This window comes from Lathamus discolor, chromosome 5 (assembly GCF_037157495.1).
Source record: "Lathamus discolor isolate bLatDis1 chromosome 5, bLatDis1.hap1, whole genome shotgun sequence".
Lineage (NCBI taxonomy): Eukaryota > Metazoa > Chordata > Aves > Psittaciformes > Psittacidae > Lathamus > Lathamus discolor.
Genome location: NC_088888.1, coordinates 39,528,563 through 39,541,490, shown reverse-complemented (window position 1 = coordinate 39,541,490; position 12,928 = coordinate 39,528,563). Strand labels below are relative to the sequence as shown.

The window sequence follows — 12,928 nt, the reverse complement described above, 5'->3', positions numbered from 1 at the left end:
TCAAATATTCAGGATCCTAAGAAGCTTTACTGTAGTGTACCACATGAATGCCCAAAACTTTTTATAAAGGTCACTTGTGTTCCCTAAAAATGTTTCCTTTTGAAACATTTTCCCATGAATCAACTACTTGTCCACAATCATACCATGTTTTGCTTGCTTTACTAACAGTAGTGAAAAGAAAAAAAGCACCGAAATAACCTGTCCCTGATTCCCAGCTCAGGCATTGAAGGTCACAGAGTTTTGACTCAGCTCTTCTTCAGTGTCTCAAGTCTACCTCCCCCCACCCTCAGCAAAACAGTCACCTATATTCAAAACGGAAGGTTAAACTGTGCCCCTAAGGGCATTGCTGGATGCTGCAAATAACTTACCTCTTTTCCACATATCAGAAAAGATCCAACCTATGCTACCCATTCTGGGGATGGGAAGTAGTGGATGCCTGACAAGCTACAATAGTGATACCATCTACCTGACTTGCAAGAGGACATGTAGAATTAAAATAACAGCGCGCAAGACAGCTGACTTCAAAGCTTTTTTTTTTTTTTTTAAAGCAGCTATCCCAGATATGCCACATGAAAACATGTCTTCAAAGACAAAACAGGTTTTGACATTAACTTCTGTCAAACTAGAACATTCTCTTCTAACCACTTTGTCTTTCTTACATATCAGCCTTCTAAACAACACACAAATCTACCAAACCCCAGAGATACTGTAGCTCTATGGCTAATTAGCACTCTTTCCTTTGCCCATGAAGTATACAGCAGAAAACTTTGGTGGATTTTATTAGTCAAAGAAAATCACTTCAAAGGTATGTGTGCCGTGTTCTTACTGATGTTACTTTAGAGCTGGCAAATGCAAGTACTCTTACCCAGCTCCACAAAGAAACTAAGCAGTGCACCTATACAGAAATTTAAAGCAGAATAGGTTTTGATTTTAAAATGGCGCTGAGGCAAACATTTACCAGAAGAGAATATTTAAGACACACTGCCTCAGATTCTCTAGTGATGGGTTAGCTTCATTTAGAACAGGAATGCTTAGTAAATACTAAGAAATACTGCCCTTTGACAAGAGGTACAAAATACACAACCTAAGATCCCCCAATACAGTCACAGTAACAGAAACCAAAACAGAAATGGGGAAAAAAAATACCAAACCAAACCAAAAAAAAACCAAAGCCCCCACAAAAAAACAACACACACACAAACACACACACACACACACAAAACCCAACAAAAAACCCCCACAACAACAAAAAAAGCCACACACAAAAAAACCCAACACAACAACAAAAAAAAAAAACCACCAAGGTGCCCGAGGACTTTGTTAGTAAAACCTAATCTTTAATTTTTGCAGGCTAGTGGAAGAAAAGTCAGAAAGGCTCCCAGGGCTTTTCTGTTATGACACATGCTACAGGGAAAAGAAAAGCAAAGTGACAGCAGTTACATGAAATAGCCATTTAGCATTGTTCCATGTGACTTTCCTTACCTACATTTCTCAAACACTGCACGGTGACTGCAAATCCTTTCGTTCGTGGCAGTAGGTGGTATTTGAGCTTAGGCAGGCCTTTGGCTTCAGCTACCTGCATGCTAATCTGGTGCTTCTGTTCTGTGAACCTTGTGCCCTCGCAATGAATTAGGAACTAAAACCAAGAGAGAACTACAGTTAGACAGCAGCTCACATCTTCTGCATCTGTCTGACCAGAGGAGCCTCTAATTCCCACCAACACAGCCCACGTGAACACTGCTAGCAGGGACACCTCTAGCCAAATACACATTTAGCCCTGGAGTCTCAAATTGCCATCCTCTGGTTTAAACTCTAGCCTTTAGGCTTTAACATCTGCTCTGTTACTTGCTATCAGAATGACTTGATTTCTCTAAATGAGTCACTCCATCTTTAATAAGAGATTAGAAACACTCAAAACATACCTCCTGTTGCAAATCTCTCACTGACGGTGTAGTGTTTGAGTGTCATGGTATCTAAACCTTGGTAACTGTCTAAAGCAAACAGATTTCTAAGAAATGCTTCAGTGCCCAGCTTGCTTCCCATCATTTCAACCTGCTTGCTTTCCCTCACTTCAACCTGCTTGCTTTCCCTCACTTCAACCTTCTTGCTGTCACTATGGCATCAGGACTGCTGACAACTCCAGACAGTAACTATGATGCCAGTGACAGAACTGGTAAGAGATGCATGGCAGTAGATGCAGGACAACTGAAAGCCTCATCCCCTTATGAGTGGAAATGCTCAGACACGAACAATTATAATTTTGCCACTGGCAGGCAAGGGAGAAGAACAGACAGATCTTTGGAGATAAACCACTTGCTCATCTGCTTTCTGCCAAGCCTGAATGTAAACTAACATGTCAGGCAGCACTGCCAAACTGCACAAGCTAAGTCTTCATAACCCACAGCAAAGATTTAGCCAACAAAGAAAGACTTGAGAAAACTAGCCAACCAGCCAGCTTCAGTTCCAGCTCATCAGTAAAAGAGCATTTTTACTCATGTATCACATGCATAATGTTAAACAGCCAGATGAAACATACAGAAACTGATGAGAAAATCCTTCTGCTCTGTTTTTCTACCTTCCCAGGTGCTATTGCTGTGCATTTTGACATAATGTCACCATACAAAGGCAAATTATATCTCCATACTGCAGTAATGCCAGATGTACATTAACAACTGTATGTCTCTCATTACAGATATAGCTCCTTCTTAGTAATCCCTCTACAACAGCATATAAAGAACGATGGCAGTTTGTGCTCACCAATTAAAAGTGAACTGCCTAGGTGTGCAGATGGGCATTCACACCTTTGAAGAGTCACAGAGCACAGGCTTTGAGAGTTCTCTCCCTGTGAGAAAGACTGGAACTAGAAACTAAGAATCACCCCTTTGCTGAACAGCCTCCTGCCTGGAAGTCACTTAATCATTATGGAAGCACAGAGCTGTGTTTCGGTTGCTTAGTGCTCATCTAAATCAATGACAATTGGGAAAAAAAAAAGGAAAACAAAACCAAAAAAAGGTTTTGTTTCAAAGAATGAAAGATAGACTATCTCTGTCTTCACTAGGAAACTGCTTCTTAAGCGATAGTTTCTGTAGGCCCTTGTAAAGCTGCTTAAGATACCATTTCCTTAACTGAATCCCTCTCTTACTATCCAGCTCACAAGAAGTAGGATTTTTCTGAATACCAAGAAGTGAAAAAATTCAAAGGCTTTCATTTCCTCTAGGACTAGGAAATGCCAGACAGGCTCCATGCTGAAAAACGGTGATGCTCCATGCTGAAAAACACAGCACTTTTCTGTTACTGAAAGGTGACCCCAATCCTCTCCTTGTAACATAGCCAATGGCCCCAAGGGTCACTTCTTTGACAGGCACTTATCTGTGGCTTACACTTCTACTGGGCCATGTCTGACCCACTACCTTCACAGGAATGGAAGAATCACAGGGAAATGGAAGAAGAAGATAATAGTTTGAACTCTGCAATCTAAGGTGAGAGGGAAGCTTAGGTAAAGAATACAGCTAATGTGTTTCAATACAACATTGTTGCATGCATCTGATACACTGCTATGAACCCCTGCATCTACCACTCTCAAGCTCCTGTACTTCGAGGACTACAAAGTTTACTGAATGACTGCAGTGCAGGTATTTTTGCAGTAACATCTGTAGGGCTCCATACAACAGAGGAAGAGAACAGACAAGACAGACTATTACACAGAAAATTCAAGAGAAAATTCAGTTCTTAGAGAATACTCTCCTGATACTGCCAGGAAGCTTATGAATCACAGTTCTCAGGAGCAACCTGGTGACTGTCACATATTGTCTATGCCCTTCATACTACTCCAAGCATTACAGCACTTCACACTCCACTTGCTAGTCATCACTCACCCAAAAGTTTTCAGGGTAGTCCCGGAGATTCAGCAACTTCTGTATGACTGTTTTCCGATCTTCCTCCCACTTACGCTTGCAGAAGACTATCTCTAGGAAATACCACATCCAGCCAATGATGGGCATGTAGGAGAGCTCCTTCTTTGCAAGCACTTTGGCACTCTGCAAGACAGAGTTAAAGCAAATGAAGCAGTTACACCACTTACGGCTCTTTGTGGGTATGCCACATGAACAGGTAGACACTAATACATTGATTCATATTGACCAGTCCCAGTTTTAACAGCAGCAAAACAAAGAGAAAAAGTTTTCTCAAATGACAGAATAGTGAAATCTAATCTCAGATATCTGCATGAAAGAAAACTTTAAAAATTAAATACATGTGTGTGTGTATTCATGTGTTTGTCTATGGTACTCAAACACTGAAACTCAAAACACAAGGCAAATTCCTTCAAACACTGAGGAATCCATGCAAAAGACCCAAACCATATAGAATGAAATTCTTAATCCAAGTAGACCCTCGGCAGTATCCCAGTCTTAAAGGACTCAAGTTTTTTAAGATCTCTTGCAGCTAAACTTGTCCCCAAAAGCTGGTACGTCTCATCATGACGAAAAACCCCACTATTCTGAATGAGAAGCAGAGCCACAGAGCCATTGCTGAATGACAATATATTGATGCAGGCACATGGTCTACCAATGGATGGAATCATAACCACTAGAAAAAACAGCAATAGAAATACTTCATTTGTGTTTTGGTTTGTTTATGGAAGGGCACTACTGCTTACACTAGCTATCTGCCTTACATTGCACTTTGTTATTTAATGCATAAAATGTGCATGTGTATATAGAAATTGTTGCTTTGGCATTTTCTGCAAAACAGTGACATTTTCTTAGAGGACAGATGGAGCAATTACAGTCCAGTTTCTATCCATAATATCATTATAAGCTATCCCATCAAAGTGCTCTGCAGATGGGTTCCAGTACATCACATTTGATTAGTAGGAATTATTTACTGGTAGAAATTAACATCAATAGAAATTATTTACTTCTACTTTTTTGGTCACTGCTGTTCATTTGTTTACTAGTGGAAGAGAGCTGACCTAATTCTTTATCTCAGCACATTTCTCTCATCTGTTTTTCTCCCTTGGGAAGGAAAATACCTTAAATAATTAAGCTATCTAAAAGCTGCTAAGACTGGAAGGCAAGTGCATGTCACATAGCTTCACTAGCAACTGTTACACAGAATCAGACCAGAAGATGACATGAGACAATTCCTTTTCTAAGAATGCAGGAACCACCGTTGTCAAATGATTAAACACTTTGTAATAGAGTGGTGCCTCTCGATCATTTGAGAATTTCAGTGATGGGATGGCAGCAACACTGAGCCCAGCCTCCTCTTCCAGCTCCCAGACCAGTTCATATGCTTTTCCATTCTTCTCCCCCATACATGCCTGAGGAAGACAGCTGAGCCAAGAAACTCCAACTGATGCAAAGTGGTTTCAGCTGAGCAGCGAGGCCTAAAACCACTGCGCACCTCAGCCACAACCAGGCCAGCCATCACCCACAGCCTACTGCAAGCCAGTGCGCAATGAGGCAAACAGCAACAGTGTCAGCCCCCCAAAATAGAAAAAAAATCATGCTCTTAAAAGTTTATTTACAGTAAGTAATCAGTATTGTAAGACCTACCATAAGTGTGCTCTTCATAGAATGTACAAGGCTTCCAGAGCGCAGAGGCAGACTATTATTCCTCCCTCCTAGACTTTAGAACACAGGAATCCTAGTCCAAAACCCAAGCTAGAGTGACTATTTCACCATAGCTGCTTTCTAATGTTGGGTATATTTTTAAAAGCATGTGAGTTAAACAAGGGGCCAATGTTGTTATTCTTTCCCCAGTGAAACAAAGAAATGATGCTGTGAGCTAAGGTGTCGCGTAGCACAAGTATAACCACAACAGCAGAATAAATGTTTGAATTCTTCCCCAGGGCACATTCTTAGTCATTTTCTGTGCCAACTCATTTTTAAAATTTAAAAGTACTCTTCTAAACATGTGAGAGTATGGCTCCTTAGATGCACATAAAAAGAAACTAAATCACCTTATGCTATTTTGTGCATCTCATCTATCCTAGGAGTAGAAGGAAGGCTAATGACATAGAACTAATTAGAGAAAGGAAACTCCTCAGTGCATTATACTGGCAAGACTGCTCTGGTGTGGGAGGAATACATTAGGCCTCCCCTCAGAAGCTACCATCTCTCTTACAATAACCAGACCTACAATCTGTTCTGTCTCAGTCATCTACCCACGCACAGCTCCCGCGTAAATATCTGAAGGGGAAAATGCAGCTTCAGTTGACTTTGGCCACTAGGTTCTTCTTTACAAACGTGCTTTCGCAAAAATGTGACAACCACCTCTAACCTTCAACTTCAGCTTGCTCAAGAGAGTAAATTTCATTTTAAAGTGCCTGATGTCTTCCATGTAAATTGTCTTCTTGAAGGAAGTAAAATAATTTCAGTGCTCAGAACTGTGCAATTCCAACAGATGTTTAATGAAATTACCACTGGATGGGGACAATTTGTCTACAGTTATAGCATTTTAATCCAGGTTAGTTTCTTCTGTGCAGGTTTGTTCAGGTGAAAATACCCATGAAGGTCTCCTTTCCTGAATGACTGCATTAACACCACATTAAAAGATGTATTATTACAAGCTTACTTTAGATGCACTTGCACAGCTATGCTGTCACAGAAAGAAAATCTTGATTTATATATCCAACCTCAGTTATTCAATACTTCTTGATCACAGAATGCAGAAAACAGCATTAAATCAACCTGCAAGCTGAGGACGTCTAAGAAAATTTGTTCTACAGTTTCAAAACAAATTCATTGCAATTGTAAACCATTACAGTACAATCTGCCTTGTGAGTGATTTGCTCCCCAGCCTGCCCTCAGCACTGGCATACTTTTGATGATTCTGTTTGCTCTATTTTTGAAATACAGTATTCATTCATATTATACTTTCTGGGACATCAAGATGGAAAGATGTTTCCTTACTCCCTCAAAGCCATTGTTCCAGAAATTTACTTAAGCTCCTACTTTCTAATGCTTCATATTGAATAAAACTCTTCCATGACGGAAAGGTGAGACAACAGTATTTTAGAGTACATATGCCCAAGCATATGGTAAAATGCCATGTTAAATATAAATAATAATGCAGTTTTGGCTGCCTACATGAACACTTACATAATTTAGAATCATTTAGGTTGGAAAAGACCTTTAAGATCAGAGTCCAACCATTAATCTGTCACTGTCAAGTCCACCATTAAGCCATGTCCCTAAGCACCTCATCTACATGTCTTTTTAATACCTCCAGGGATGGTGACTCAACCACTTCCCTGGGCAGCCTGTTCTAGCACTTGACAACCCTTTCAGTGAGGAAATTTTTCCTAGTATCTAATCTTAAGCTTCCCCGGCACAACTGGAGGCCATTTCCTCTTGTCCTATTGCTTGTTACTTGGGAAAAGAGACCAACACATGCTTCACTATGACCTCCTTTCAGGTAGTTGTAGAGAATCGTAGGGTCTCTCCTGAGTCTCCTCTCCATGCTACACAACCCCAGTTCCCTCAGCTGCTCCTTATCGGGCTTGTGCTCCAGACCCTTCACCAGCTTTCTTGTTCTTCTCTGGATATGCTCTAGCACCTCAATGTCTCTCTTTCAGTGAGGGGCTCAAAACTGAACACAGTATTTCAGATACAGCCTCACTTGTGCCTAGTACAGGGGGACGATAACTCCCCTGGTCCTGCTGGCCACACTATTTCTGATAGAGGCCAGGATGCTGTTGGCCTTGGCCACCTGGGCACAAACTGGCTCATGTTCAGCCATCTGTTGACCTACACCCTCAGGTCCTTTTCCACTAAGCCACTTTCCAGCTACTCTTCCCCAAACTGTAGTGTTGCATGGTGCAAAGGACTGTTGTGACACAGTGCAGGACCTCGCACTTCACCTGTTGAACCTCAGAAGGCTCAGTCCATCGATTCAGCCTGTCCAGATACCCCTGTGGAGCCTTTCTACCCTCAGGCAAATCAACATTTCCAGCCAACTTGGTGTCATTTGCAAACTTACAGAGGGTGCCCTCAATCCCCTTTCCAAATCCAAATAGAAACATTTTCTCTTATATTTTATGACAGTAGATAGATTAAGTTCTACTTGGGCTTTCACCCTTCCAATTATTCTCCCTGCCAACAACCAACCTTACAACATCCTTCTTGTCCTCCTGAGTTGCCTGTCCCTTCTTCCAAAGGTCATAAACTCTTTTTTAACAGAGTTCCAGCCAAAACTCTCTGTTCAGCCAGGCCAGTCATCTCCCCATTGGCTCATCTGTTGGCACATGGGGCCAGCCTGCTCCCGCGTCTTTAAGATTTCCTTACTGAAGAATGTCCAGCCTTCCTGGACTCCTTTGCCCTTCAGGAGTGCCTCCCATCAGACTTTGTGTACCTTAAACAGGTCAAAGTCTGCTCTCTGGAAGTCCAAGGCAGCAGTTCTGATGACCGCCCCCCCTTTACCTCACGAAGAATCATCTGTAAACACTATAATTTTGTGATCATTATGCCCAAGTTGGCCTCCAACTGTCACATCACCCAGAAGTCGTCTATTCATAAATGACAGGTCCAGCCGTACACCTTCTGCAGTTGGCTCACTCACCAGCTGTGACAGGAAGTTATCTTAAACACACTCCAGGAACCTCCTAGACCATTTCCTCTCTGGTGTATTGCATTTCCAATAGACATCTGGTAAGTTGAAGTTCCCCACAAGAACAAGGGTTAGCCATTATGAGACTTCTCCCAGATGCTTATAGAATACTTCATCTGTCTCCATTCTGGTTGGGTGGTTTATAACAGACTGCCACCATGATGTCTGCCTTGCTGGCCTTCCTCCAATTCTTATCCATAAACAACCCTATCATCATTATCATTAAGGTCTAAACAGTCAAAACACTCCCTAACATACATGGCTACCCCACCATCTCTCCTTCTTTGCCAGTCCCTTCTGAAAGATCTATAGCCACCCACTGCAGCACTCCAGTTGTGTGAGTAATTCCACCATGTTTCTGTGACTGCAGCCATGTCATAGCCTTCCTGCTGCACAACAGCTTTCAGCTCCTCCATTTGTTGCCTATGCTGTGTGCACTGGTGTAGATGCACTTCAGTTGGGCTATTGATCCCACCACCTTTACGAGGGGAGAAGCCCAAACTCCTACATGAGCGTTCTCAGGCACTTCCATGGTTTCTAATACATCAGGAATCCTGGCATCTTTGCTGCTGCATGGATCTCCAACCCATACCTTGAGTGAGATGGCAGACTGAAGGACCTCGCAAGCACACTGTCCCTCAAACATCTGCCTGCCATACCCAAGGCTTATTTCTACCTGGTTTTATCCCTTTTACCACTAGAATGTAGTGTAGAATCTACTAACATATTAAAACGTGCAAGAACTACTGTGTTCACGTAGCTGTCGGTCCCATATCAAAACCTACAAAAATTGCTCACACCTATATTTAAAGCCATACTCATTTTTTCCAACAGCAAGCTTCAACATAAACAGCTTTTAAATAAAATTTAGGTTTCCTGGCACATAGAACAGAGAGAGTTAAAAATTATTACAAGTACTTGGCAATTTTTTATGAGAAACTAAAAGCCAAGTAGTTAACAACTAGTTTTTCATAATGGTTTTCTGCCTTGTTTACCCTGCCAAGTAATATAAACTATGGCCTCTTTTGGAAATGCACAGATTTTGATGCCAATACACTGAGCCGCTCAGAATGTTTATGTTCTGCCAAGGTAGAAGGACCATCCACATTAATGACTTAAAGACAGCAGAAGATGAACAGATAAAGCAGCAGGTTCAGTTTTAAAGAACACACAAATTTTGCTAATATAACTGAATTCATCTCAGAAAAAAGGGGTACTAAAATTAAAGAGCTGTTTTATCACTGCTGGGTCAGATCAACCAATGATGCAGAAGAGTAAAGTGAATCCTGGCAGGGAGTATATTAATGTGCTTTTGGTCTAAATGCTGAAGAACACCTCCCTGCTCAGAACATGCCTATGTCTTGACTGCAAGTTCTTGGTGACCAGTGGGTCTGTTTTAAAGAGATGCTTAGCCTACATCTTGAAGAAACTAAATGTTACTGATGTGTTTAAATGCTTATACAGTAGCAAGGCTGTCCATCACTAAGAAGGTGGCAAGTCCTAGGACTAGAATGCTACAAAAAGGAAAAGGGAAGAGCACAGGAGAGTTCAGGGACTTGTCACCAAGACCACATCTCTGTTTACACAGCTGAGCAACACACAGACACCAGAGTCAGCATCTCCCCCAGCCATTGCACCAAGCATGGGGTGGAAAAGCAGAGCATCCACAACACAATCATCACAGTCATCCTGGCTCAGGGTCACAACAGACCTGTCCTTTTGTTATGAAACACTTGTGTGAACAAAGCTCTGTCTGTTGGGGCTATGCTACTTCCAACCCAACAGAAAGCCAAGTCAGAAGCGCAGCTCCTCCTTCCCTCACAGCTTGCTGCATACACCTCTGTTTGAGGAGCTGGGACTCCACCATCCCTGTGGACATCCATGCTACCCACAGCAGCATGATGCTGACTTGTCATCAAGTACCCCTGCATTCTCTCCCTTCTGCACACATCAGTGAGGACTGGCAGCACAAGGAGGTGGGTATGTGTGGCTGATGACTGTCAAAGACAAAACAAAACAGGAAGATCCCTTTAAAAAAGAAAAAAACCAAGCCACATGTGGAATACAAATGTAAGTGGGCTGAACAACATGTTTGCCTGAAATCCCTGTTGACTCCTAGGTCTTCTGAAGTTTACTTCCTTCTAATTTCCAACAATAACCAAAAAATCTTCTAAGGCTTGGTTCTGCAAATAGTTACACACCAGTAAGTTCTGCTGCACAGAATCCAACTGCAGCTAGCAAGACAATCTCAGTGGCTACAATACCTTGCAACAGTAAAAGCGAGCACAGAATTGCTGCTTCACGTGGTTTTCTCCTTCTCCACTATAAATGAACAGGTCTCTGTCTCTCAGCACTCTCAGCTCATTGCCTCTGAGCATTTTCAATGGGTACTCCAGAAGTATCATATTAAAGAAAAATATTTAAAAGTAGCATCAATGTTAGCATTGTCTATTCCCCCCACCCACCCTCTGAAATTCTCTACCCCATCCCACTGGGGACAGTGCAGGGGACTTAGGAAGTTGCTGTGAGGTGTTTAGCTGTCTGCTGGGTTAAACTGGGATGACCAAGTGAAAAAACCCAGCATTTAATAGCTTCATTTAATAAAAGTTCAAGCTGTAAAATACTGAGTTTGGACACATGCTTGTGACACTGTTAAAAGCACTGGTGGTGTCTGCCAGGGCTGCAGGGTACAGCTGGATGTCACAACAAAGCCATTCTGTCTGCCTGCTGCAGCCAAGCACAATCAGTCCCAGTTCCTTTAGCCCTAAATCGCCTTCACCTTCACCCTTTTCTCTGACTCCAGTCACCTCTCCTTTCTTCATTGTATTACTTAAGGCAGGAGAGAGAGAAGGGGTGTCTGAAACAGGCCAAAACAGAGCAGACAGGCACCAGAACAGATGCAGGAGATAGGATGGCACATGCAAGATTTTCTTTTCAGTAGCGGTGGACACATGATCAGCTTAGTAAGGTATTGGTAGATACCTAAAGCTTGCATAGAAACTTAATGGAGTATAAAATCAAAGAGCATTAAATATAAAACACCACTGGAGCACAAATTCCCCAAGCCACAAAATGCTGGAGGCTGGGATGCCACTTAGGAATCTCTCTGGACGCTTGTCTTTTTCTTTTAACTCCTTTTCCCAACCATCATCCCTCAGGATAATGGTTCCTACATTCCTAATTGTGCTGCCACACCAAACCCTGAAGCTTTGCACAGTGCAAACTCACTTAAGGCAGCACAAAGGGAAGCCAAGCTACACTCCGATAAGGAAACCAATTGCGCATAATTTTCTATTTAAAATGGATTAAGATTAATCTCAACTGGTTGCCCCAACAGGGAAATGCACTGCTTTGGTGGGTAAAGACATCTACGCAAATGACAGCACATGAGAACTATTTCTTCCTGGAGCAGTTTCTGGGAAGTAAAACCACACTACTCAAGTACAAAAGTACATTACTCAAGACTGAAATAGTTTAAAAAAATAAAAATTGGAAAAAAATTAAAAAGCACTTAGCAATTTCTAAGACCCCTAAGATTAGCAAAAAACCAAACTCAGAAATGACTGTAAGCATCTAAAAAAACCTGAAAATTATTTTCAGTTAGTGCAGCACAGTAATTGTTCAACATTTATGCTTCTACATGGTGGTTTTCTTATGCATAGGGAACAATATAAAAAAATAAAACATGATCCTGATTACCTTGGGAAACTATCAGAAAATTAATGATTAAAGCTAATGAGATTCAATCCAATCACACAGCACCAATGTAAAACAGGAGATTTTTGACCTTGTAGGTCCCTATTAGTTTGCACAGAAATAATCCTTTAATTTTCTACAACAGTGCTTTCTGAAGCACCACCTGATCATCTCAAACAGTTTTATTTAAAGAACCGTAGCCATTCGGCTTACAAAATTAGATAGGCTATACTCAGGAACCCCTCTATAACAAGCACACAGAAGAGAGAATGTTTTTGGCATGTACATCTCTGCCTGCTAAGACAGGTTTCTCTACATCTCCAGCTGCCTTATGCTATCCTCCAGCTCTGTCATCAAGTCCTAGACATTACGGTAGAATTGTTCCTCAGTGATCAGGAGCCAACAGCCATTTTGGCAATATGCAGGGCCTGTAATGTTTAGGTTCATTTTTCTCCAGTTTTAATAATCCTTTCTTATTTAAGCAGACTGTCATTATTGTAATTTGAAAATGACTGGAGTGGTGACTAAATGTTCAGGAAATGCAGAGTCCAAAGGAAAGGCCACAAGATGTCCTAGGTTCACACAGTCCAAGGTCAAGACTTGACAGCAGCCAGCAGCA

The 12,928-nt window shown here is 41.7% G+C and overlaps 1 protein-coding gene across 4 annotated transcripts in view; it reads right to left on the bottom strand.

Annotated features, from left to right (window-relative positions):
* The window catches only part of AGPAT4 (1-acylglycerol-3-phosphate O-acyltransferase 4), a 92,214-nt gene that overhangs the window by 23,033 nt on the left and 56,253 nt on the right, over positions 1–12,928 (bottom strand). For all 4 annotated transcript variants that reach the window (XM_065680446.1, XM_065680447.1, XM_065680448.1 and 1 more), the window contains 2 exons: positions 3,876–4,037; positions 1,483–1,636 (listed from right to left, as the gene is read on the bottom strand). In XM_065680446.1, the coding sequence (XP_065536518.1) occupies positions 1,483–1,636; positions 3,876–4,037 (316 nt within the window). The remainder of the gene's footprint in view (positions 1–1,482; positions 1,637–3,875; positions 4,038–12,928) is intronic.